We start from the raw sequence: 27,114 nt of genomic DNA, 5'->3' as shown, positions 1-27,114 counted from the left end.
GAGAAACTGACATTTCTGTAGATATAAATGGCCAGATTTCAGATCCCACTATCAGGTGATCCATTCCTAGGAACCTGGAGAGCACTGTTAAAAAAGGGCCACAGTGTGGATGGTGAGGCTAGATTCCCTGTTGAGTTTGGAGACAGTGGTCATGGATGGAAATTTTTATCAGTGACTAGTTTATAACATGTGCAATAACATATAGAACCACAGAACTTGTATATCTATTCCACTCCCTGGTCCTCCAGACATATTAAGATTTATATCTTGCTGAAGATTAAATTCATTATAAGTGAATGTTTACACTGTGATTACATGTAGTTAATAGTCACAAATACACAAGAAGAATGGCACAAGCACATACTAGTGCACTGGCTTTCTTTTAATGTCCCTACCACAGACAAGTCTGTGTAGGATCTTGATGATCCCTGACTGCTCCTGAAAGTTTGATTACAGTATGTTTTCCATAGTGTTGATTTCCCTCTTGGTCCCCCTGTTTTGTACTTGAGGCAGATGTTTTTGGAAATTTCCACTCAATAGAATGTAGAGAAAAGAGTTAACGTTGCTGCTGACATAGCTGAGAAAGAAGGAGAGGTAATAGGCCACATAGAAGGCCAGTGTGGGCCATTCCATCTGTAAGTTCTCCAGCTGTATCTCATGTTAGGGGGTGGCACTTAGGATAAATACTGCCACCGGCACCAGTATCATACTTGTCAGCCTTGTCACTCTCTGCTTTGAACTACTGGGATTGTAATTGTAAAAGAGACATTTGGATAGGCAGAACATAAACAACCACAGACGTTAAAGGACAGCCAACTTATAGAACATTCTGGATGGTTAATAATGGCTTTGCACGAATGGGTGAAACCCATTTTTTATATTCCCACTTCAGAGAATTATGAAAAGATTCTTTTTCATTGTCGTTAAAAACTTCCCAAAGTTCCCAAATCTGCATGATCATTTTTTCTTTTTGCTTAAATTCTTTTATTGGTACATTTTAGGTATACAATACGTTTACATTTATCATTGGGTGCTTACACCTGTACATGACATATCTTGGTTCTTATTTTTTCCCCATTCCCTGTGCTCCCTTCCCTATTTACAAAGACTTTGTTTCCATTGTTTTTCTTTTCTCATAATTTTTCCTTTCCCCTTCCCCTTCCACTTCCTCTACCCCTTTGGACCTTTTCTTCCTATTTCAAATTATCAATTATTCATTTTAACCATTTTAATCCTTATTTACACTTTCAGTTTTCTTCCTATTTCTTTTCTTCCTATTTCAAATTATCAATTATTCATTTTACTCATTTTAATCCTTATGTACACTTTCAGTTTCACACACTAGAGAAACTATTCAGTATTTACACGTGTCTCCTATTTTTTTCACTGAAGAATATGTCCTTAATATGCATCCATTTAGCTATAAATGTCTCTAGTTTCTTCTTTATGGCTGAGTAGTACTCCATTTTATAAAAAAACCCCATATCTTCTTTATCCAGTTTCCAGTTGATGGGCAATTGGGCTGTTTCCAAGCTTTAGCTACTACAAACTGTGCCAATATAAACATAGGTGCGCATATATCACTATGGTATGATTCTTTTAATTCTTTTGGGAAGATACCCAGCAGGGGAATAGCTGGGTCAAATGGGTCCTCTTGTTCTAGTTCTTTGAGGTATCTCTGTACTGATTTCCACAGTGGTTGCACTGGTGTGCACTCCCACCAGCAATGGAAAAGGATTCCTTTCTCCCCACACTCTGCCAGCATTTGTCATAGGTTGATTTCTTGACAGCAGCCATTATTTCTGGCGTGAGGTGGAATCTCAGTGTTATTTTCATCTGCATCTCTCGAATAACCAGGGATGTTGAACATTTTTCCATGTGTTTATTTGCTGCTTTTACTTCTTTGTCTGAGAAATATCTGTTGATTTCAGATGACTACTTTCGAATTGGTTCTTTGAATTTGGGGGGGGTCTGATTTTTTTCAGTTCTTTATATATTCTAGATAGTAGTCGCTTGTCCAAGGAGCATCTGATAAAATTTTTCCCCACATTGTAGGTTGTCTGTTAGCTCTGTTGGTGGTTTCTCTTGCTGTACAGAACCTTTTTAATAAGATGAAATCCCAGTTGTTGATCCTTTGTGCTAGTTCCAGTGCTACTGAGGTTTTGTTCATAAAGTCTTTTTCTATGGCAATGTCTTCAAGAGTTCTACCTAACTTATCTTCCAGTGTGTTTAGTGTTTCTGTTTTAATATTTAGATCTTTGATCCACTTTTCTCTTAGTTTAGTGCATGGTGATAGATATGGGTCTAGTTTTTATCTTTGGCAGGTTGATACAGTTTTCCCAACACCATTTATTAAATAGGCTGTCTTTCCTCCAAAATGAGGGTGGTTGGCGCCTTTGTCAAAGATGAGATGGCGAGTTTGTTGGGAGTGGTTTCTGCATCTTTTAATCTATTCCACTGATCCTCAGGTCTGCTTCTTTGCCAGTACCATGCTGTTTTTATCACAGTAGCTTTGTAGTATAGTTTCAAGTTGGGTATTGTTGTAGCTCCTGCCATGTCTCTGTTGCCTACAATTGCTTTTGCTATTCTAGGTCTCTTCTGGTTCCAAGTGAATTTTTGGATTGTTTTCTTTACTTCTGGGAAATATATTGTTGGAATTTCAATCAGCATTGTATTAAATTTATATAGCAGTTTTGGAAATATGGGATTTTCACTATATTGGTTCTTCTTACCCAGGAACAAGGGATGTCTTTCCATTTTCTTATATCTTCCTCAATCTCCTTTTTCAGGATGCTGTAGTTTTCAGTGTAGAGGTCTTTTGCTTCCTTTGTTAGATGGATTCCTAGATATTTCACTTTTTTGGATGCTATTATAAAGGGAATTGTTTCCCTAATTTCTTTCTCAGTGAGTCTATTTGTGTATAAGAAGGCTATTGTTTTCTGAATGTTGACCTTGTATCCAGATACTCTACTGAATCTGTCAATTAGGTCTAGAAGACTTTTGACCAAGGTTTTTGGGTCGTCTATGTAAAGTATCATATCATCAGCAAATAATGACAGTTTAACTTCTTCCTTTCCTATCTTTATTCCTTTTATTTCTTTCTCTTTTCTAATAGCTGTGGCTAATGTTTCCAGAACTATATTGAACAGGAGTGGTGGTAGTGGGCATCCTTGTCTTGTTCCTGATTTTAGCATGAAAGTTTTCAGTTTTTGCCCACTTAGTATGATGTTGGCTGTTGGCTTTTCATAGATAGCCTTAATCAGGTTGATATAAAGACCTTCTATTCCAATTTTCTGTTGGGTTTTTATCATGAATCGGTGTTGGATTTTGTTGAATGCCTTTTCTGCATCTATTGAGATGATCATATGGTTTTTGTCCTTGACTCTGTTAATATAGTGTATTACATTTATTGCTTTATGAATGTTGAACCATCCTTGCATCCCTGGGATAAGTCCAACTTGGTCAGGGTGTATGATCTTCTTGATGACCCTCTGTATTCTGTTTCCCTGTATCTTGTTGAGGATTTTTGCATCTATGTTCATTAGGGAGATTGGCCTGTAGTTCTCTTTTTGGGTTGGGTCTTTCCCTGGTTTTGGAATCAAAGTCACACTTGCTTCCAGGAATGAGTTTGGAAGCCTTACTTCCTTTTCAATTTCCTTGATGAGTTTAAAGAGTAATGGCGTTAGTTCTTCTTTAAATGTCTTGTAGAATTCAGCAGTGAACCCATCAGGACCTGGGATTTTCTTTGTTGGTAAAGTTTTTATTATATTTTCAATTTCACTCATTTTAATTGCAGTGTTTAGGATTTCTATATCTTCTTCATTTAATTTTGGAAATTCGTATGTTATCTAGAAATCTGTCCATTTTTTTCTGTGTTTTCCATTTTAGTAGGGTACAGGTTCTCGAAGTAGGTATTAATGATCCTCTGGATTTCTGCTGTCTCTGTTGTGGCTTCACCTTTTTTCATTCTTCTTCTTTTTTTTTTTTTTGGTACCGTGGATTGAATTCGGGACCTTGCACTTGTGAGGCAGGAGCTGGAATCACTGCACTAAATCCCCGACCCAACCTTTTTCATTCTTAATTGCATGGACTTGAGCCTTTTCTTTCCTTTTTCTTTGATAAGGTTGGCTAAAAGTTTATCGATTTTATTTATTCTTTCAAAAAACCAACTCTTGGATTCATTGACTTTTTGTATTGTTCTCTTAGTCTCCATTGTGTTGATTTCTGCTCTGATCTTTATAATTTCCTCTCTTGTATGAGCTTTGTATTTGTTATGCTCTTCTTTTTGTAGGAGCTTGAGGTTCTGCATTAGGTTGTTAATTTGAGTTCTCTCTGTTTTCCTAATATGGGCATTCACTGCTTTGAATTTCCCTCATAGAGCTGCTTTCATTATTTCTTATAGATTCCTGTATATTATAATGGCATTATCATTTACTTGTAGAATCTGTCTAATTTCTTCTTTTATTTTCTCTGTGACCCATTGGTTGTTCAGGAGGGTGTTTTTCAATTTCCATGTTTTTGTGGGGGTTCTGCAGTTTCTTATGTTTCTGATCTCCAATTTTATTACTCTGTGGTCTGATAATATAGAGGGGGTAACTTCAGTTCTTTTACATTTGCTTAGACATGTTCTATGAGCTAGCACGTGGTTTGTTTCAGAGAATGACCCATGTGCAGCTAAAAAGAATGTGTCTTCTGATTTTGTGGGGGTGGAACACTTTGTAAACATCTATTAAGTCCATTTGTTCAACAGTTTGGTTCAGGTCTAGAATTTCATTGTTAATTTTTTGTCTAGATGATCTGTCTGTTTGTGATTTTGGGGTATTTAGTTCCCCCACTACAACTGTATTAATGCTTGTTTGGTTTTTCATGTTCATTAACATTTGTTTTGAATAGTTGGGGGCATTCATATTTGGTGCATATATTTATGATTGTCATTTCTTCCTCTTAGATTGTTCCATTTACAAGGATGTAGTGACCATCTTTGTCTCTCTTAATTAGTTTTGGTTTGAAATCTACTTTGTCTGCAAATAAGATTGCTACCCCTTGTTTTTTTGTGTTGCTTTTGTGTGGAGAACTGTTTTCCATCCTTTTACTTTCAGTGTATGAATTTCTTTTTGAGTTAGGTGTGTTTCTTGTATACAGAATATTGTTGGATTTTGCTTCTTCATCTATTCTGCCAGTCTATTTCTTTTGATTGGGGAATTGAGGTCAATAGCTGTGATGGTTGTAATTGATAGATATTTACTCATCCTTATGATGTTTTCCTGTTGGATCTTTTATTTTTTATTTTTCCCCCTTTCCCTTTTGTTTCTTGCCTTGCCTGGTGGCTTCCCTCTGTTGGGCCTCATGGAGTTGTGACATTCATTATCTTTTTCTAGGATATTGTTTAGAATTGTTTGGACTGCTGGTTTGGTGTTCATGAAATTTCTCAGGTGTTCTTTGTCATGGAAGTATCTAATTTCCCCATTGATTTTGAAAGATAATTTTGCAGGATACACAGTCTATGTTGGACAGTCTAGGTTGGAAGTTATTTTCTTTTAGTGCTTGAAATACTTTACTCCAGGCTCTCCTTGATGTGAACATTTGTGTTGAGAAGTCTGCTGTGATTCTGATGGGCTTTCTTTTGTAGGTGATTTGTTTCTTTTCTCTAACTGCTTGTAGGATTTTGTTTTTCTGTTGGGTTTCTGGGATCTTGACTATTATATGCCTAGGTTTAGATTTTTTTTTTGATTTTGGCTTGTTAGAGTTCTATATGCCTTGCTTATCTGTATGTCCAATTCTCTATCTCTGTCTGGGAAGTTTTCTACTATTACTTGTGTGAAGAGTTATTTTTTACGTGAATTGTATTTTCTCCTGCTTTTTTGTGGACTCCTATCAGTCTTATGTTATTCTTCTTTGCATCATCTAACAGCTGCTGCATTGATTTCTCATTGTCCCATACTGTTTTGAAGAAATCTCTGTTTTCATGGTCATTAACAACAATCCTGTCTTCTATATCTGATATTCTATCTTCACATTCCCTTAATCTGCTGCACATACTTTCAATGGAGTTTTTAATCTCCTGGATATCTGTTTGAATCTGTTTCATGGATTCCATTTCTTTCTTATGTTGGGTGATCATGGTTTCTATTTTTTTCTTATGCTGGGCATTCATGGCTTCCAGCATGTTTCTGAGCTCATCTATTTTTTTTTATCTGTTTCTGTTCTAGAGTCTCTAATCATGTCTTTCACTCTGCTCACCATCTCTGTAATTATCTGGGAAATTATTCTGTTTTGAATTTTTCTAGGGCTTCATTCACCTCTTTTGTTACTTCCCATGCTATCAGTTCAGGGTGTCCAGTTGGTTGATTATCAGAGTTTTCCACTGCATTTCCTCCAGAGTTTACCCTTGGTGGGGTGGAAGACTGAGTTTGTGGCTTGCTTAAATGTCTTCTTATTTTTGTTTTTGGTACTGTCCTTGGTTTAATTCCTGGGTTGATACTTCAAAATTGCTTATTGTAAGTATCTTTGTTGCTTGGAATTAGAACCCTTATTTAATGATTGCTTCTCAGAGGGGTCTTCCAGATATAGCTTGTCTTTAGGTTTTGAGTCTCTAATGACTCTGAGCCTGTCTCATTTTAATTATACCAGGAAGGACAACTGATTAGATCAATCACAACACCTTAGCCCAACTGATACAATCAGCAACAACATAGCATCAAGTACATCTTAGAAAGTGACAATTTGTGTTAGTTATTAATCTATCACCTTTCACTGTTTGAATTAATTCAAAATCGAGAACCAACCCAACATATGTTTATAGTGAATGAACTCTTCAATATAGCAACTTTACCCTTAGGGATGGGAAGATAGAAGGCGTCGGGGAGGGAGGAATACATAGGTGGAAGGATGGGAGAAGGTTAGCAGTAAGGCCAGAGGCCACAGGAGAGAGAAGGAAAAAGATGAAAAGAAAAATAAAGAAGAAATCCAAATTAGGGCCAGAACAGGAACAAAAATGGAGATGAAGAACAATGTGGGACATCAAGGGAGCAAGTGAGAAAGAGAGAAAAAGGAAAGAGAAAAGAAAAAAAAGAAGAGAAAAATAAAAATTTGAAAAGAGTAGAAAAAAAATGAAAAATAAGAGCAAAAAACAATAATAATTTTGAAAATAACAAATAAAAAAGAAAAATGAAAATGAAGGGCCTCCTTCAGGGTATGTCTCTGCTGTCACAATAGACAACATGGGCACCAGTGTGCCAATATTAGTCAATGAGTCTCAGCAAGCCAGTCACAGACCCATGGGATTCAGGCAGATTTCTGGCTTCAAGTCCCAAGTTGAGCTCCCTGTCCTCCTGCAGGGTTGAACTCTGCCAGGTTCTACTGCAGATTCCAGCTGTCCTTCCCCTGAAGATAGTCCAGGTTCCAATGGGACATGATGATCCCTCCAACTTATCAGGTACAGTGGTCTGGTGTTCCCTGTGCCTTTGTAGTGTGGAACCAGGTAGTGGCACAGCCAGGAGGCCAGAGGTGCAGGGTAGGGGGACTGCAGGCACCCTTGTGGCTAAGTAGGTCACTGCCATGGGGCTGGAAAGTGGTGAGGGGTCCTCATCTTCTGGCTGGTTGCTGGTGAGCATGGCATGGGTTGGATGAAGCAGGGCTCCTGGTGGCCAGGGACCTCTCTTTCCAGCGGGCTAAGCCGGTCCTGCATGATCTTGAGAAACAAAATAAATAATATTGAATTATAACTCAATGTTTGAAATAAGTATATGTGAGTCCATAATGATATACATATTTGCTTGAATAAAATGAGAAGGGTAGTGGCAAATTTTTGCAGTATATGAATACTGTCCTTTACAGGAGAAAAAGCTTAATTCCCACTTTTCCCCTTTCCCCTTAAGGTTGGGGTATACTTAATGACAAATTTCCTAGACATGGAGCAGAGAAAGGAGTACATAGTAATTTCACAATGGAGAAACCTGGCAAGCATTACTTAAACCAAGTAATCAATCCTAATATCAGGTAGATATCCTGGGATCCTTAATATATTTTGATGAGAAGAGTTGACTTCTCCCCCAAGACATGTAATTACAGTCTAATCAGATAATCACAGTCTAATCATGATAACAGTATCAGAAAAACCCAGAATGAGAAACATTCTACATTCTGGTAATAGTTCTTAAGACTATAAAAATAAGGAAAGTATAAGAAACTGTCACAGACTGGAGGAGACTGGGGAGACAAACACGTAATGCACTGTATTACCATGGAGTGAAACTTGTAACAGAAAGAGGACTGTAGAGGAAAAATTGGTGAAGTCCAGTGAAAGGTCTTTAGCAATGTACAGTTGCCATTTTCTTTGTTTTGACAAATGTGTCATAGTAATATAAGATGTCAACAACAGAAAGGTAGTTGAGGGGTATATGGAAAATCTCTGTACTACCTTTGCAACTTTCTGTAATTTAAAGATTATTCTAAAATACAAAAATCTTAAAATTTCCAAATTTTATCATGTTATGTCATGATACATTTAATAAAGACATTTAATAAAAAATTCTTTGAGACATGATGGAAGGAGATGAATAAACCTTGGAAATATGAAAAAAAGTTCATGAGCTGAAGATCATTTTAAGAAAATGACTACATTTTATCAGGCTTGGCATCAACATTCCTCTAACTTCTAGTGGTTTGAATCATATTTGGACAGTATGAACTTTGTTTCATGTGATGCTTTTGGCATCTCTGAGGAAAGTGTTAGAAGCAAAATGATCTGATGGAGAATTGTTTTGAAAGAACACAAGCATCTTCTCTAGCTATCCATGTCTTAATCTTCCATATTCATCAGTGCAGATTCCAGTGATATGTTTAGAAGTTAAGCTTCCTATAACTGTGGCTGTTTTCCTTTCCCATTCTAAATATACTACCTTTAAATAATTTAAAACTTCTAAATAATTTCAAGAAGTTAAATAAAAAAGTTGTGAGTGAATAAAACTTCAGTTCTAGGGTTTGCCGTAAATTTTTTAACCCAACATGTTATACAGTTACTGACATTTGTTTGAACAACTTAGTATATACAATTTCAAACTGAATATAATTTAGATTTATGCAGTTTTAGAGAAAAGTATCTTTAAAGTCCTTCCCAAGTTTTTTTTTATTAGGTAAGTCTTTGGTTTTATTTACTCCTGATTAATCTTTAACTAATACTGAGACCCTTATTAATTCAAGTATTAACAAAATCCTTCTCCTCTAATTAAAACATAATTAAAAGGCTTCCCAGAACATTTCAAATATTTACAAATGAGTATAACTTTGCAAAATGTAAAAATAACACAGTTAACTTTGTTGATGTTATGATTATATTTTATAAAACTATTACATTACTCTTGCTGGCTCTTTTATTTCTTGTTTTCCCCCCTTTTGCTTCAGTGTCTTACCTTGCATGGTGCCTTTTCTCTGCTGGGCCTCATGGAGTTGTGATTTTCATTGTCTTTTTCTAGGATATTTCTTAAAATTGTTTGGAGTGCTGTTTGGTGTTCACGAAATTTCTCAGGTGTTCTTTGTCATGGAAGCATCTAATTTCCCCATCAATTTTGAAAGATAATTTTTGCCAGATACAACTGTCTAGGTTGGAAGTTATTTTCTTTTAGGGCTTGAAATACTTCACTCCAGGCTCTCCTTGATTTGAGGGTTTGTGTTGAGAAATCTGCCATGATTCTGATGGGCTTTCCTTTGTAGGTGATTTGTTTCTTTTCTCTAACTGCCTGTAGAATTTTGTTCTTCTGTTGGGTTTCTGGGATTTTGACTATTATATGTCTAGATGTATATTTTTTTTGGTCATGGCTGGTTAGAGTTCTATATGCCTCACTTATCTGTATGTCCAATTCTCTACCTCTGTCTGGGAAGTTTTCTACTATTACTTCTGTGAAAAGTTTTTTATGTCCATTGTACTTTCTCCTGTTTTTTTGTGGACTCCTATGAGTCTTATGTTATTCTTCTTTGCATCATCTAGCAGCTGTTGGATTGATTTCTCATGGTCCCTTACTATCTTTAAGAAATCTCTGTTTTCATAGTCCTAAACTGCAATCCTGTCTTTTATATCTGATATTCTGTCTTCAGATTGTCTTAGTCTGCTCTGCATGCTTTCAATGGAGTTTTTAATCTCCTGAATATGTTTGAATCTGTTTCATGGATTCCATTTCTTTCTTATGTTGGGCGATCATGTTTTCCATTTCTTTCTTATGCTGGGCATTCACGGCTTCCAGCATGTTTCTGATCTCATCTATTTTCTTATCTGTTTCTGCTCTAGAGCTTCTAATCATGTCTTTCACTCTGCTCACCATGTCTGTATTTATCTGGGAGATTATTTCTGCTTTGAATTTTTCTAGAGCCTCATGCATCTGCTTTGTTACTTCCTGTGTTGTCAGTTCAGAGTGTCCAAGTGGTTGCTTATCAGACTTTTCCACCTCATTTCCCCCAGAATTTCCTTTTTGTGGCATGGAAGCCTGCATTTGTGCCTTGCTTAAGTGTCTTCTCATTTCAAATTAAATTGTGGAAATGGCTGTGCTGGTTGCTATATTAATTTTCTAGGAATTCTAAAACAAATTACCATAAGCTGGATGGATTAAAACAGCAGAAATTTATTCTCTATTTCTGAGAGCTAGAAGTTTGAAATGAAATTGCTGTCATGGTTTTTCCTTTTTGGAAGCCCTGAAGAAGAAACTGCTCCATGCCTCTCTCCTAATTTCTGATGATTTCTGTGTTCTGTGTCTCATGGACGTATTATTCCAACTCTGTCTCTATCTTCACACATTCATTCTTTTCTCTGTGCATCTCTGCGTCTCCTCAAATCTCCCTCTCCACACAAAGATAGCAGTCACTGGATTGCCTTCCTCACCTTAACTTTATTACATCTTCCAGGAGCCTATTTCCAAGTAAAGTCACCTTCACAAGTACAGTAGGCTGGAACTCAAATATATTTTTATGGAGATTGCAACTCAAGCAAACAATTGGATATTGACACATTTATCTCTGGGTAATTCCTAGGTCATTTTGGAAATTCCCCTTCCCTTGATTGCTACATTTTTGTCACTTCTGGCTGCTATGGATCTTTAACTTCATTTAAATATATTTGTTCCCCACTGAAATTATGATTAAATTCACGATATTTTTCTTCTTAAAATCAAACTATCAACTGGATTGCATAAAGGAGAAAACTAAGCGGGAAGTCTAGTGAGAAGAGGATCCACAAGGACACTCTTCAAGGCAGCTCATGTGTTGACAAGAAGGATGAAGCACTTCACAACTTAATTCAACTCTATTTTTCTTAAGTTTTAACAACTTACCAGAGTACATCACCCCGGGATGTTAAATCAAAAGCACAACTCTCAACACCATCTTTAAATTTGATGACCTTTGAGTAGACCCAGGCAGGCAATGCCAGAATAAAAGAAGCTGCCCAAAGGCCCAAATTGATGCAGATGGTCCTGTACCTCGTTCTGCAACTCATCAGATGAAATGGTTGGACAAGTGCCAAGTACCTGGAAAGCCAGTTAAGAAGGGTTTGGGAACAATCAATAAAAGCATTGAGCTCCAAGGATGAGAGGTTCATGACAAGAGTAAATTATTAGTATTATTATCCTTCCTGAAGCACACCTCTATCACTGTAAAAGAAAGTTATATTTTTAAGAGCTTGCTGATACTGTAGAGAAAACAACTCTTGACCCTGCAAGTCTGAATAAACCACTCACTGAAATAGCTGTCAGTTCTTCCATGAACACACTGTTAATGGTAAAATTCTGCAGTGCAAACCTTTTCTTCAGAAAAGTGCTTCTCTTTTAAAGGAGGCTCTGGAAAACTTTGTATCTGAGCCAGAATTTCCTCTAGGAGGAAATGATTCTCTTCCTAGCAAGATTTACTGATGTAAAGGCAGGAAGGAGGAAAATGTGGGGGTTGAAAGGAGGCTCCCCCAGCAGGGTGAGGTGTAGGCACACCCTATAGACATTTATAATAGAATCCCCAGGCTCTTGGAAGTTTGGGTCACAGAAATCACAGTAAGGATGAACAAGCATGAATAGTATGACTAATGTAAATTCCTCAGGGAATTTGGGCTGGGGTCCAGAGAGAGGAAGTGGGCTAACTGTATGTGGAAGAGTGGGGAGCTGTTTTTCTTTTCTTCCACTTTAGATTCAGAAAAGCATGATCATTCATCACACTTGATATCCTGACCTATCAATGATATTTAGTCTTCCAGCAAATCCAAGAAGAAAATTGCAGAGCTAATTGAAAGCTAATGGATGAAAAAGAGAGCAGTGATCAGAAGGAAGGCTGCTTAAGAAAGCAGTTTTGCTGGAGGGTGGGGTGGTTGAAGGTAATATTAGTAGAAATTAAACAAATGCAAAAAATGATTTTGTTGCTCACAGTTTTTTCCAGGTTCTTGTACAGCTACTTAATAAAGACTCACAAAAATGAAAGATTATTAATCCTCAGGCTCTTTCAGTTTTGCACATGAGACAGGGCATTTTAGAATCAGTTAAGGGAATCCTTGACATGCAAAAACAGAAGAACCCCTTCCTTCTTGCTGGGGCAGTGGCAGAGACAGTAATTTCAGTGCAGCTCAACTATCATTCTGACTGGAATTAAAGAATGATGAAGTCATGGCATCAATCAGTTCTCTGATAGTATCCCTCTCTGGGTGAAAATCTTTTAATGGCTTTCTATGCCTTTCAGATAAAATTCAGATTCAGTTCAATTCTTCACCATGACACACAAGTTCTTTCTCTACTTAGCCCCACCTACCATTTTGGCTGGAACATGTGCCAAAGTCTCTCTTGACTTCTGTGTTAGTCAGCTCTTCTTATTATAAGAAGATAAGCAACTTATAAAAAGAAAAGGTGTATTTTGGCTCACAGTTTCAGAGTTTCTAGTTGAAGATTAGTAGGCCCCATTGCTTTGGGCCTATGGCAAGGCAACACATCATGGTAGGGAGCAAATAGCAGAGAAAAACTGCTCACCTCATGGTCCAGAGGTGGGAGAGACAGGGGAAGTGTCTAGAATCCTACAAACCACTTCAGTTGCATGCCTCCAATGATCTAAAGACCTCTCACTAGGATCCACCCCTTAAAGATTTCACTATCTTCCAATAGTGCCAAATTGGGGGCTAAGCCTTTAATGTAGGTCCTTTGGGAGAGGGTATATTGCAGATCCAAAGTATAACAGCTTTGTTCAAGTTCTTCCCCCTTTCAGGGCAAGGCACGTGCTATTCTTCCTGCCTGGTGAGATCTGCCTTCATGAACCTCCTGCTCTCCTTTTGAGTGACTATTTGTTTCCCTCCCTCCCAAAGAAGCCTTTTCTGTCTACCCAATCGATATAAGGGCCCTTGATGGTCAGTGCAGATCATAGGAGAGCTCTATTTTTCCTTCCTAAGATATATCACTGTGGAAATAATACTCACCCACGTGAGTGGATAACTCTTCACTTAATTCCTGACTACACTATTGGAATGGAAGCCCTATGAAGGCAGGAGCCTTGACCATGAATTTAAGGCCACAGTATCCCATGCATCTGAAAGACTCCAGCATATGATCTATGCTCAAACATTGTTTTCTGAATGAATGAATGAATGAATGAATGGGAAATTCTGGCCCATATGCATTGTTCTAAAGACTATTTACAAAAGTTAATCCTAAAGAAAATCTAGTAGCTCTTATCTGGAGATAAGTATTTTTCATATTTTGGTTGCTTACTTTTTTGTTTTTTGTGTTGCTGTAGATGGAGAATCCCACTATTCAATAGTCTATAAACTTGTTATTACTAATAAAGAAGGAAAAAAGAATTATCAGACATACTTGAAATGTATGACCCATTAAATTGGCAATTGAAATGACTTACATATATAAACATAAAGCATATCAGTGTCACTGACAAGTGGTTATGGCCTTACAAAGAAGTCCATTTCTTTTTACACAATTGTAGATTTGGTTGAACTTTTATAAATTTAGTAGAAGTTAGAATTATAAGAAAAATTATGGAACATTTGTCTCTTGCTGCCTGATCCTCTAGAGTGAGGGCCAGCAAAAGAAAAGGGCCTAAATGTCTTAACTATATAGTAAAATTTTAGCATCTTTATCTATCCACGTTAAAAGAAAGCAGGTGTATAACACACACATGCAAACCACACTTGCAAATCTGTAAATATTAAAAGTTATATGAGGTTGGTTTATTCCAAGCCAGAAAATGTCCATTCACTTTATTTGCAGTAATGGAGTTATAAGAGGACAAATAGCCTTCTTTTTTAAAGCCAATAGTCTCCTGTTTCCAAACTACACAACACAAGAAGCTTTTACCATTCCCAAGAGTGGGACTACCATGGAAAAGTTTGGACTTAGGTGCTTCTCCACAGCAAGATTTGCCTGTGTAGGGCCTTCTTCCTAGTGCAGGGACACTGGGAAGCTATGAGCTTTTTTTAAGTCACCATCAGCTTTGGTTGGCATTTACTGAGTAAAGCACAACTGCACAGTACTTTGATTATAAATTGAGAACTACACTGAATTTTGAGAATTCCTTTACAGGAAGGCAGCAGGATATAAAAATGTGTAAAGTGTTACCATCATTACTCATTTTGTCAGAGTGAATTATCTATATGCACTATGCCGTTCTTTTGTTCAATCCATCTGAAGACCTTTTATCACTTCTTTACCCACAAATGTCCACTTGGGAGAGTGGAAGAAGCAGAGCTTAAGAAGAAGTCCTAGGTAGACCCAGAGAAATTCAACATAACTTTAATACTGACATTCATTCATTTATTTATATTCACTCATCAATATTTTTTGTACATCTATGTGTTAGGTACTGCTACACAGAGATTTGGGATGTATTAGTGGACAGACTTTGCCTTTGTGAAATCTGCTCTTGAAGGACAAGAGAAGCTAGACAGTAAACAATATCCATATAAATAAGAGCACAAAGAAAATTATGTAAGATAATTAAAACAAGAAGAAAAGAAAAAAAAGCAGAGAAAGGGGGCCAAGTGTACTGGGTTGGGGTGGGAAGACAGGTGGAGATTTTAAATCAGTTGTTTTTGGTGACAGCATGTCACTGTTGTATGTATTATCATTGTCTTTATGTTTTCATTTAGGTAGAACTGCATGGAATGGTGTGGGAATCATGGCATCTGGAGAATTCAGGGGAATCCTAACTTGAATGCTTCCTAGAAGAGCTAGGTAGGAGACAGTTGCAAATGATGGCAGGTTACCATCTTTAAAACCGATGCCTCATTCTGAACTGGGCTCCCCCACTCATTGGCTCCACAAGTATTTACTACCACCATTATCTCTTCAAGTAACAGTTTACATGGTTGGTGAAAAGGACTATGGTACATTCCAGGACACAGGGGAATACATTTTTAATGATGTAAAATGGCAGCAATATATTAACCAAACATAACCATGTGGCGATCTTCCTGGTACTGGGAAATTGCTTTATAGTTGTATTATAACCTATAGCTACTCCACTGGTGCTTTCGAGGTTCTGGGTGATAGCAAGCATGTCAGAAAAAGGTAAAGAGCAAATTACAGCTGGGGATTTAGCTCAGTGGCACTGCGCCTGCCTGGCAAGCACAAGGTCCTGAGTTCGATCCCCAGTACAAAAAAAAGAGCAAATTACAGAACAATATGAGAATCATCATGATAATCTTCACATCTTAGCCCACTTTATTATGATTTATGGTTTTACCAGAGCTGATATCCACTCAGCACATACTGGTACAAATTGTTTACAGCTATTTTTTTTTCCTGTACTGGGGATTGAATTCAGGGGCTTCTCACTGAGCTACAAGCCCAACTCTTTTCTATTTCTTATTTTGAAACAAGGGTCACTAAGTTGCCCGGGCTGGGCTCAAACTTGACTTGTGTGTATATTTGTATTGGCTAGTACCTAAACAACAGTTAGGTTTGTTAAATACATCTTTGACTACTATAGAGTACAGGACTTAAACTCAATTGTGTTCAAGAAAGGATAAGACTTCTTGAGATGATTCTTGGACTGTCTTGAAGGATAAGAAAAAGCTAGCTTAGCAAAGGAAAGTTGTAGGAAGGGAAAGGTGTTTTGACCAATGGAATCACCATGTGCAAAGAGTATATGGGGAGAAATTTTCACCAATCAATGTAAAAACAAGTAGATAATGAAGTTGGAAATCAATGACAAAGAAAACACAGAAATTATTCAACTACACAGAATATACTCAACAATCTGCTCTTAACAATGGGCTACAGAAGTAATCAAGGAAGATATAAGCCAATTTCTAGAACTAAATTATAATGTTAGTAGAACATATCAGAAGTTATGGGATACAATGAAAGCAATCCTAAATGGGAAGTGCTCTGAAAATTCGCATTACAAAACCAGAGCAAACCCAAATAAATTACCTAAAGATGAACCTCAAGGTTCTATAAAAACAAGAGAAATCCAAAGTCAAAGTTCGTAAAAGGAAGGAAATTGTAAAGAAAAGAGCAGAAATCAGTGAAATTGAAGCCAAAATTAGAGTTAATGAATTGAAGAGTTGATTCTTCAAAAGAATAAACAAAATAGAGAAACACTTAGCCAACCTAACCAAAAAGAGGAGAGAAAAGACCCAAACCAATGCAATTAGAAATAAAAAAGTGAAATAACAACAGATACTGCCAAAATAAAAAACATTATCATTAACAACTACTTCTCAAATATGTGCACAAGTAAATTGCAGAATTCAGAAGAAATGGATAGATTCTTAGATACATGTGAATTATGAAAATTGAACCAAGAAGATTTAAAAACCCTGAATAATACAATAACAAACAATGAAATTAAAGCAGAATTAAATAAGCTACTAATGAAGAAAAGCCTCATTTTCAACAAATTCACTGCTGAATTCTATAAAAAGTTCAGAGAAGTTCTAACACCAATACTCAAGTTTTTTAATGAAATTTAAAGGGAAGGAGTACTCCCAAAGTGATTCCTGGAAGCCACCGTTACCCTGATTCCAAAACTGGACAAAGATCCAGCAAACAAAAAGGCACCCATAGACCAATCTCTAATGAATATAGATGCAAAAATCCTCAACAAGATACTGGCAAACAGAATGCAATGAGTCATACATCATGACCAAGTAGGTTTCATCCCAAATATATAGGATGGTTGAATATACACAAATCAATAAATGTAATACATCACATAGGCAGAGGCAAGGTAAAAAAAAATCATAAGATCATCTCAATAGAGGCAGAAAAAGCCTTTGACAAAACCAACATCCTTTCATGATATTAGCACTGAAGAAAATACGTATAGCAAGATCTTATCTCAATTTGATAAAAGCCTCTTTTTGGCTTTTTTTGAGACAGGGTCTCAGTATGTAGTCCAGGCTGGCCTCAAACTCATGGCAATCCTCCTGCCTCAGCCTCCCAAATGTTGAGATTACAGGTATGTGTCACCGTGTCTGGCTGATAAAAGTCATTGATAACAAATGTACCACCAATATTGTATTGAATGGAGAAAAACTGAAGGCTATCCCTCTAAAATCAGGAATAAGAGAAAGATATCCTCTATCACCACTCCTGTTCAATATAGTTCTTGAAACATTAGCAAGAGCAATTAGTCAAGAAAAAAATAAAAAGGATATGTAAAGGAAAGAAGTCCAATTAGCATTATTTTGTAGATGACATGATCCTTTTCATAGAAAAATCCCCCAAATCCACCAAAAGACTCTTAGAATTCATAACTAAATTCAGTAATGAAGCAGAACACAAAGTCAACACACATAAATCAACAGTGTTCCTGTATACTAATAATTAACCCACTGAGAAAGAAATTAAGAAAAAAAATAACATTCACAGTAGTATCAAGAAAAATTAAACACAGTACTTAGTAATTAAGCAGTCTAAGGAAGTGAAAGATCTCTACAATGAAAACTACAGTACCCTGAAAAAGGAAACCAAAGAGAATATCAGAAAATAGAAAGATATCCCTTGTTCCTGGATAGACAGAACCGAGATCATCAAAAATGGTCATACTTCCACAACTGATATACAGATTCAATGTAATCACAATCAAAATTCCAACAACATTCTTCACAGAACTGCAGAAAAAAATTCATTTGATATTAGAAGTGACCCAGAATAGCAAAAGAAATCCTTTGTAAACAGAAAAAAGTGGGAAGCATCACAATCCTGAACTTATTATATTACAAAGCTACTCTGATTAAAAAAAAAAAGCATTGTACTGGCACAGAAACAGACATAAGGATCAGTGGAAGAGAAGATGAAAAAATAACCCCAAGCACATTCAACTATTTGGTCTTTGACAAAGGAGCCAAAATATACATTAGAGGAAAGATAGGCTCTATAATGAATGGTGTTGGGAAAACTCATTATCTATATACAGAAGATTGAATCTAGGAGAATATCACTCACCACATACTAAACTAAAATCAAAATGGATCAAAGCAGTAAGTGTTAAAACAGAAACACTTAACCTGCTGGAAGACAAAATATCTCTTGAAGTCAAAGGTATAGCCTGAGACTTTCTGAGCAGAACCCTGGTTGCATAGGAAATAGTTCTGAGAATCAACAAATGGGATTGCTATGGCTTATATCTAGATGTCCCCCTCAAACCTCATGTGGGCATAGATGGGGCTTTGGGGAGTGATTATAGTATGGGTGTGTGATACTGGATCATGGGTGTGAGGTACTGAATTAGTTCACTCATTGGTTTAGCATAGTTTGGGTGTGGATGATGGATTTACTGAAGAGGGCAGATCTACCCTAGGTATGTGTGGTGGCAGCCAATAGGATTATAGATTGGATGGAATAAAAAGGGAAAGAAGTAAAATTTCCACCTGACATGTCAAGAACTGTTTCTCCTTTGCCATGCTCCTTCACATGCTGTCCTACCTTGGAGCCAGCCAATTATGAACTGAAATGTCTACAGACTGTGAGCTAAAATAAATCTTTCCTGCTCCAACTTACCTACTTTAGCATATATTTTGTCCTAGCAGTGGGAAAGTAATTAAGCCAGTGATCATATAAAAATTAAAAAACATAGTAAAAGAAACAACAGAGTGAACAGGCAATTATAGAATGAGCAGAAAATTTTTGCAAGCCATTCCTCAGATAGAGGACTAATATCTAGAATATAAAAATATTCTAGAAAATAAAAAAATTAGACCCCACAGAATAAAAGATCCAGTAAAAAATAGACAATGAAAATGAATAGACACTTCACAAAAGAAGTACAAATGGCCAATGAATACATGAAGAAATCCTCAGCATCATTGGGCATTAGAGAAATGCAAATTAAACAACACTGGGATTCCATCTTACTCCATAAAGCCTGGCAATAATAAAAAAATCAAATCATAAAAAATGCTGAAGAGGCTGCAGGGACAAAGGATCCCTTCTACATTGTTGGTGGGAATGTAAACTAGTACAACTACTATGAAAATCAGTGTGGCAATTCCTCAAAAAAACTGAAACTAGAAATTCCATTTGACCCAGCTATTCCCTTTTAGGTATTTTCCCAAAAGAGTTAAAGGCATATCATAGTGATACATGCATATTGATATTTATAGCAGCATAATTCATAATAGCTAAATCTTGGAAGCAATGTATATGTCTATCAACAGTTGAATGGTTAGAGAATATGTAGTATTTATACCCAATGCAATTCTACTCTCCCATAAAGAATGATAACCTTGAGTCAGTTGTAGGAAAATGAATGCTTCTTAAGACCATAAGCTTAAATTAAATAAATCAGACATAGAAGCTTAAATATCACATGGTTTCTCTTATATGATAAATCCAATGTATAAATAGAGAGCAAAAGACTACTGAATGTACCAGGAGAAGTGCTCCAGGATTTTCATAGAAATACTTTTTTAACTGACTTCAATTGGAATTAGTATGGGTGCTCATTTATGATTGAATGGATAAATAGATCATCATATTGACAAAATGGAATACTAAACAGTACCAGAAAGGAATAGACTCTATGTACACACAATAACATGGATGGATCTAAACACTTAATGTTGGGCAAAACCCAAAAATTTATACAGCATCCTTCCATTTATATAGGCTTTAAAGTCACTAGCAAATGTAATCTATGTTATCAGGGATGCATAAATGATGATAAAACTGTAGAGAAAAACAAAGAAGTGATAGCTGCAAAAGCTACAGGTTGCTAGCCACTTCCAAAGAGAGGGTCAATTATGACTGTTAATGTTCTGGTTGTCTTGTCTTTGGTTTCCTGTGTTTATGCATAGTTCTGCAAATTATTTTAACAGTGAAAGTATTTTGTACAAAAATTAGTCTAACATTTGAGCATACAGTTCCAAGGCAATAACCTAAAAGTCTGTTTGCTTTTCTGTATTAATACTTATCTTAGGCTTAATTTTCCTACTCTGCTTCACTTCACTTTCACTTTTTTTAAAAAAAAATTAAATAATGTTATTAGTGCATGTTTACAGCACACAATAATTACATTCATTGTGGGGGAACTGGTACACGGACATAACACACCTCAATTCCTTTCCCTCTTTTCTATTTAGTTATTTCAAACTAAAAATTAGCCAATATATTAACTTTGTGTTTCTATTATGCTGAACTTTGATGCCAAAGTGCTGGTAAAAGTTTAGCAATAAAGTGATTTTTAGGGAAAATAGCTGCACATGACTGGCTTGATCTCACTGAAGGGACTCATGTGGAAAAACAGTAACAGTTAAGTCAGTCACTTTGTATTGTTTGAAAAACAACCAATTTGGCTATTTTGAAGTCAAGATGATTATTTCATTCTGTTATTTAGATAATAGAAAAGTAGTGTTTAAGGGAGATTTGGGGGGATATATACAATCTAGAGTTTTGTAATTACAATAATTTAAGGTACAGGATAAAAATTGACCCATTATAGCAGCTTTTAAAGTATTTCTGTAAGCCTGAAAAAAGAATATATGGATTAAGCATTCCAATGAATAGGTTTGGGTGATGAGCAGTGAGCTGCATTTTTGGAAATGATCACTTAAGAGATAGAAAAACTTTCCCAAATGAATTGTGTATAGCAATTTTCATTGTTTTCACAATCGTTTTTGAATTTCATTATCTGTTATCCAAATACAATCTAGAAATATAGCTCCCCAAGTTTTAGTCAACAGACATGCTAATAAGTATTTCTAAGTCTAGCCTCACATCTAAGGATATAGAGTATAATGTACTCTATACTTTGGCTACATGTTAATTTTTTTTTTTTTTTTTTGGTACCGGGCATCAAACTCGGGTCCTTGTGCTTGCACAGCAGGTGGCGAAACCACTGAGCTAAATCCCCAGCCCTACATGTTAATTTTTGATATTTAAAACAAACAAAAATAAATTTGCAAAGTCAGAGGATTCATTTGTTATTGACAATTCCCAGGTTGGTGAAATCTAAACCTAAAGTTATTCAGTCCCTTTTTTCTACCTCTACAGACTTCTTGCTTTATGTTTTTAATTTTTAAAAAATTAGCATAATGTAATACTAGTGGATATTAATTGAAAATATAAAAAAGCACTCTTCTTACAATGATAAAAAAAAACAATTTCATGACAAAGTAGAGAATAAAATAGTTAATATACTATGTGTCATAATCTTAAAAGAATGGGCAAAATGTTATTCAGGGTACAAGCCATAGGGAAAAAAAAGGCATTATCTCTCATTTCTCACATCCTCAGAGGAAGAAAGAAATTTCTGAAGTGGGAAAGGGAGAAACATGTGAAATAATTCTCTGTGTAGAAAGAACTCTGGGAGTAAATTGTAAATTTAATGTATAAACCTTACTCAAGTGTCTCAAATACTTGACAAAGTAAGAGCTCTGTTACCTTGGGAGCCACTATTTTCCTTTGCTGTCAATTAAAACTTCATCTTTAGCCAGCCTGGCACTGTGGGGTGCACCTGTAGTTCCAGCTACTTGGAAATCTGAGCAGAAGAGTTATCTGAGCCCATGAGTTCAATACTAGCTTGGTAACATAGTCAGACCTTGCTCAAAAAACAAAACAAAACTTGGTGCTGGAATTTAAAGTAAAGGGAAATTGATGTATTAGTGGAATTCTACACTTCAATTTTGTGACTCCTTCCTTACTATTAATTAATAAGAATGTCTTGCATGGATTGGGTCTTTAAATTTGGGAGATCTGATTTTTTAAAATTCTTTATATATTCTAGATAGTAGAACTCCTGTCTGAGGACAGGTGGTAAAATATTTTTTCCAACACTGTGGGTTATCTCTTCACTCTGTTTGTTTCTACTGCTGTGCAGAAGCTTTTTAATGAGATGAGATCCCAGTTGTTGATTCTTTGTGATAGTTCATGTGAAACTGAGATTTTGTTCATGAAATCTTTTCCTACACCAATGTCTTCAAGAGTTCTACCTAACCTCTCTTTCAGCTGGTTTATCATTTATTTTTTAATATTTAGATCTTTAATGCATTTCAATTTCATGTTAGTGCATGGTGAGAGATATAGGTCCAGTTTTAATCTTTGACAAGTTGAAACCCAATTTTTCCAGCAACATTTATTAAAGAGGTTATCTTTCCTCCAGTGAGGGTGTTTGGCTCCTTTGTCAAAGATCACTGCGTATGTTGGGAGTTGTTTCTGAATCTTTTAATGTATTCCACTGATCCTTGGATCTATTGCCTTGCCAGTACCATGCTGTTTCTATCACAGTAGCTTTGTAGTATAGTTTCAAGTTCAGAATTGTGATACTCCCTACCTTGTCTTTGTTACTCAGAATTGCTTTTGCTATTTTAGGTCTCTTCTTGTTCCAAATTAATTTTTGGATTGTTTTCTGTAGTTCTATGAAAAAAAAATCAGACCTGCCAAATTTAAGGGCCCAAATCAAAAATGAGCATCTGAAATGAATAAACATTTCTCAGACAAAGAAGTAGAAACAACAAATAAACACATGAAAAAATGTTCAGCATAGCTGGTCATTCAAGAGATACAAATGAAAACAATGCTGAGATTCCACCTCACTCCAGAAAGAATGGCTGCTATCAAGAAATCAACCAATAACAAATGCTGGCAGGGCTGTGGGGAAAGAGGAACTCTGCTCCACTGCTGGTGGGAGTGTAGACTGGTGCAAGCACTGTGGAAATCAGTATGGAGATACCTCCAAGAACCAGGACTGGAAGTCCCATTTGACCCTGCTATTCCACTGCTGGGGATCTTCCCCAAAGAATTAAAAGAATCATACCACAGTGATATATGTGCACTCATGTTTATAGTGGCACAGTTTGTAATAGCTAAAACTTGGAAGCAGCCCAAATGAGCATCAACTGGTGAATAGATAAAGAATAGGTTTTTTTTTTTTATAAAATGGAGTACTACTCAGCCATAAAGAATGAGAAACTAGAGACATTTATAGCTAAATGGATATATCATATAAAGGTACAAATTCCCAATGATGAATGTCATCATGCTGCATATCTAAACTGTACGAATTAACTTAATGATTAAAAAAAAGCATATTTTGCTTGTCACTTCAGTTACATAACTTCAAACTGTGAAACTCATCAATCAAATGATAAATCCATGTTAAAGAAAAAACCCCTACAAACTCCTTGTAATATTTTGTCTTTTGAACTGAAGTTTGCTTTCCCTCCAGGCTTATGGCATTTCACTTGGAGAGATAATGCCTGCCAATATTGGTATTCCATGAAGCTCAGAAAGTACCTTATTCTTATCTTTGTATTCTCAACAGACCATTCACTAATTAAATATACAGAAACAAAACAGTAATCACTGATAGTTATTAAATATCAGCTATTTAAAAATTTTAAGCATTAGTGTTTAAATTATGTCCCTATTTTAAACATTGTTAACATTTACTCATAAAACTATTTTTTTTCTTAAATTATTTTATTGGTACATTTTAGGTATACAATTTACATTTATCATTGGGTGCTTATACCTGTACATGATGTATCTTGGTGCTTATTTTTTCCCCATTATCTGTGCTCCCTTCACCCTTCCACCCTTCCCTATTTACATACTTTGTTTCCATTTTTATTTCTTTTCTCATAATTTTTCCATTGCATTCTTTCTGTTCCCCATCCCTTCCCACCACCCCTACCCCTTTGGACCTTTTTCTATTTCAAAGTATCAATTATTAGTTATGAATCCTTTTAGTCCTTATTTACACTCTCAGTTTCTCACACTAGAGAAACTATTTGGTATTTACACATGTGTGTCTTATTTATTTCACTTAAGAGTATGGCCTCAATATGCATCCATTTAACTATAAATGACTCTAGTTTCTCGTTCTTTATGGCTGAGTAGTACTCCATTTTATAAAAAAAACACATCTTTTTTATCCAGTTTCCAGTTGATGGGCGCTTGGGCTGTTTCTAAGCTTTAGCTATTACAAACTGTGCTGCAATGAACATGGATACACATATATCTCTGTGGTATGATTCTTTTAATTCTTTTGGGAAAATATCCAGCAGGGGAAGAGCTGGGTCAAATTGGACCTCCAGCCCTAGTTCTTTGAGGTATCTCCACACTGATTTCCATAGTGGTTGCACCAGTCTGCACTCCCACCAACAATGGAGAAAGGTTCTTTTTTTTCCACACCCCTGCCAGCATTTGTTATTGGTTGATTTCTTGATAGCAGCTACTCTTTCTGGGGTGAGGTGGAATCTCAGTGTTGTTTTCATCTGCATCTCTCCAATGACCAGTGATGTTGAACATTTTTTCATATGTTTATTTGCTGCTTTTACTTCTTTGTCTGAGAAATGTCTGTTTATTTTAGATGCCCATTTTTGATTGGGTCTTTGAATTTGGGGGGTCTGATTTTTTTCAGTTCTTTATATATTCTAGATAGTAGCCCTTTGAGTTACAGCTGCTAAAATTTTTTTCCCACATTGTAGGTTGTCTTTTAGCTCTGTTGGTGGTTTCTCTTGCAGTGCAGAAGCTTTTAAATAGGATGAAATCCCAGTTGTTGATTCTTTCTGCTAGTTCCCGTACTACTGAGGTTTTGTTCATAAAGTCTTTTCCTATGCCAATATCTTCAAGAGTTCTACCTAACTTATCTTCCAGCAAGTTTACTGTTTCTGTCTTAATATTTAGATCTTTAATCCACTTTTCTCCTAGTTTAGTGCATGGTGATAGATATGGGTCAAGTTTTCATCTCTGACAGGTTGAAATCTAGTATTTCCAACACCATTTATTAAATAGGCTATCTTTCCTCCAATGAGGGTGGTTGGCTCCTTTGACAAAGATGAGGTGGCTGAGTATGTCTGAAGTTGTTTCTGCATCTTTCAATGTATTTCACTGATCTCAGGTCTTTTTCTTTGCCAGTACCATGCTGTTTTTATCACAGTAGCTTTGTAGTATAGCTTCAAGTTGAGTATTTTGATACCCCGAGCCATGACTCTGTTGCCCAGAATTGCTTTTGCTATTCTAGGTCTCTTCTGGTTCCAAATGAATGTTTGGATTGTTTTCTCTAGTTCTGTGAAGTATATTGTTGGAATTTCAATTGGCATTGCATTAAATCTATATAGTAGTTTTGGAAGTATGGCCATTTTCACTATATTGATTCTTCCTACCCAGGAACAAGGGGTGTCTTTCCATTTTCTTATATCCTCCTTGATCTCCTTTTTCAGGGTGCTGTATTTTTCAGTGTAGAGGTCTTTTGATTCCTTTGTTAGATTGATTCCTAGATAGTTCATTTTTTTGGATGCTATTGTAAAAGGAATTGTTTCCCTAATTTCTCTCACAATGGGTCTGCTATTTGTGTATAAGAAGGCTACTGTTTTTGGATTGTTGACCTTATGTTCAGCTACTCTACTGAATCTGTCAATTAAGTCTAGAAGTCTTCTGCTAGAGTTTTTTGGGTCTTCTATGTAAACTATCATATGATCAGCAAATAATGACAGCTTAATTTCTTCCTTTCCTATCTTTATTCCTTTTATTTCTTTCTCTTTTCTAATTACTGTGGCTAATATTTCCACAGCTATATTGAACAGGAGTGGTGATAGTGGGCATCCTTGTCTTGTTCCTGATTTTAGCATGAAGGTTTTTAGTTTTTGATCATTTAGTATGATGTTGGCTGTTGGTTTTCCATAGATAGCGTTAATCAAGTTGAGATAAAGACCTTCTATTTCAATTTTCTGTGGGATTTTTGTCATGAGTGAGTGTTGGATTTTGTAGAATGTCTTTTCTGCATCTATTGAGATGATCATATGGTTTTTGTCCTTGACTCTGTTAATATAATGTATTACATTTATTGATTTATGAATGTTGAAGCATCCTTGCATCCCTGGGATAAATCTGACTTGGTCAGGGTGTATGATCTTCTTAATGACCCTCTGTATTCTGTTTCCCTGTATCTTGTTGAGGATTTTTGCATCTATGTTCATTAGGGAGATTGGCCTGTAGTTCTCTTTTTGGGTTGGGTCTTTCTCTGGTTTTGGAATCAAAGTCACACTTGCTTCCAGGAATGAGTTTGGAAGCCTTGCTTCCCTTTCAATTTCCTTGATGAGTTTAAAGAGTAATGGCATTAGTTCTTCTTTAAATGTCTTGTAGAATTCAGCAGTGAACCCATCAGGACCTGGGATTTTCTTTGTTGGTAAAGTTTTTATTACATTTTCAATTTCACTCATTGTAATTGGGGTGTTTAGAATTTCTATATCTTCTCCATTTAACTTTGGCAATTCATATGTATCTAGGAATCTGTCCATTTCTTCTGTGTTTTCCATTTTATTGGCGTAGAGTTTCTTGAAGTAGGTATTGATGATACTCTGGATTTCTGCTGGTTCTGTTGTGATTTCCCTTTTTTCATTCTTAATTGCATTGATTTGAGTCTCTTCTTTCCTTTTTTTGATAAGGTTGGCTAAAGGTTTATCAATTTTATTTATTCTTTCAAAAAACCAACTCTTTGACTCATTAATTTTTTGTATCATTCTCTTAGTCTCCATTGCATTGATTTCTGCTCTGATCTTTATAATTTCCTCTCTTGTGCAGGCTTTGGGTTTATTATTCTCTTCTTTTTCTAGGAGTTTGAGGTTCTGCATTAGGTTATTTATCTGAGTTCTCTCTGTTTTCCTAATATGGGCATTCACTGCTATGAATTTTCCATGTAGAA

At 36.0% G+C, this 27,114-nt stretch overlaps 1 protein-coding gene across 1 annotated transcript in view; it reads right to left on the bottom strand.

Annotated features, from left to right (window-relative positions):
* The window catches only part of Mchr2 (melanin concentrating hormone receptor 2), a 36,590-nt gene extending 21,289 nt beyond the window's left edge, over positions 1-15,301 (bottom strand). The window contains 4 exon segments of the mRNA XM_087187885.1: positions 396-754; positions 11,319-11,520; positions 12,016-12,055; positions 15,227-15,301. Coding sequence (XP_087044011.1) covers positions 396-754; positions 11,319-11,520; positions 12,016-12,055; positions 15,227-15,301 — 676 coding nt within the window.
* Between the last annotated feature and the right edge of the window lie 11,813 nt (positions 15,302-27,114).

Source organism: Heterocephalus glaber, unplaced genomic scaffold, assembly GCF_053883595.1.
Source record: "Heterocephalus glaber isolate CG9 unplaced genomic scaffold, H.glaber_assembly_v1.0 deba00001523, whole genome shotgun sequence".
NCBI classification, from domain to species: domain Eukaryota; kingdom Metazoa; phylum Chordata; class Mammalia; order Rodentia; family Bathyergidae; genus Heterocephalus; species Heterocephalus glaber.
Note: the sequence above shows the minus strand (reverse complement) of the source record. Positions and strands in the feature narration are given on the sequence as shown.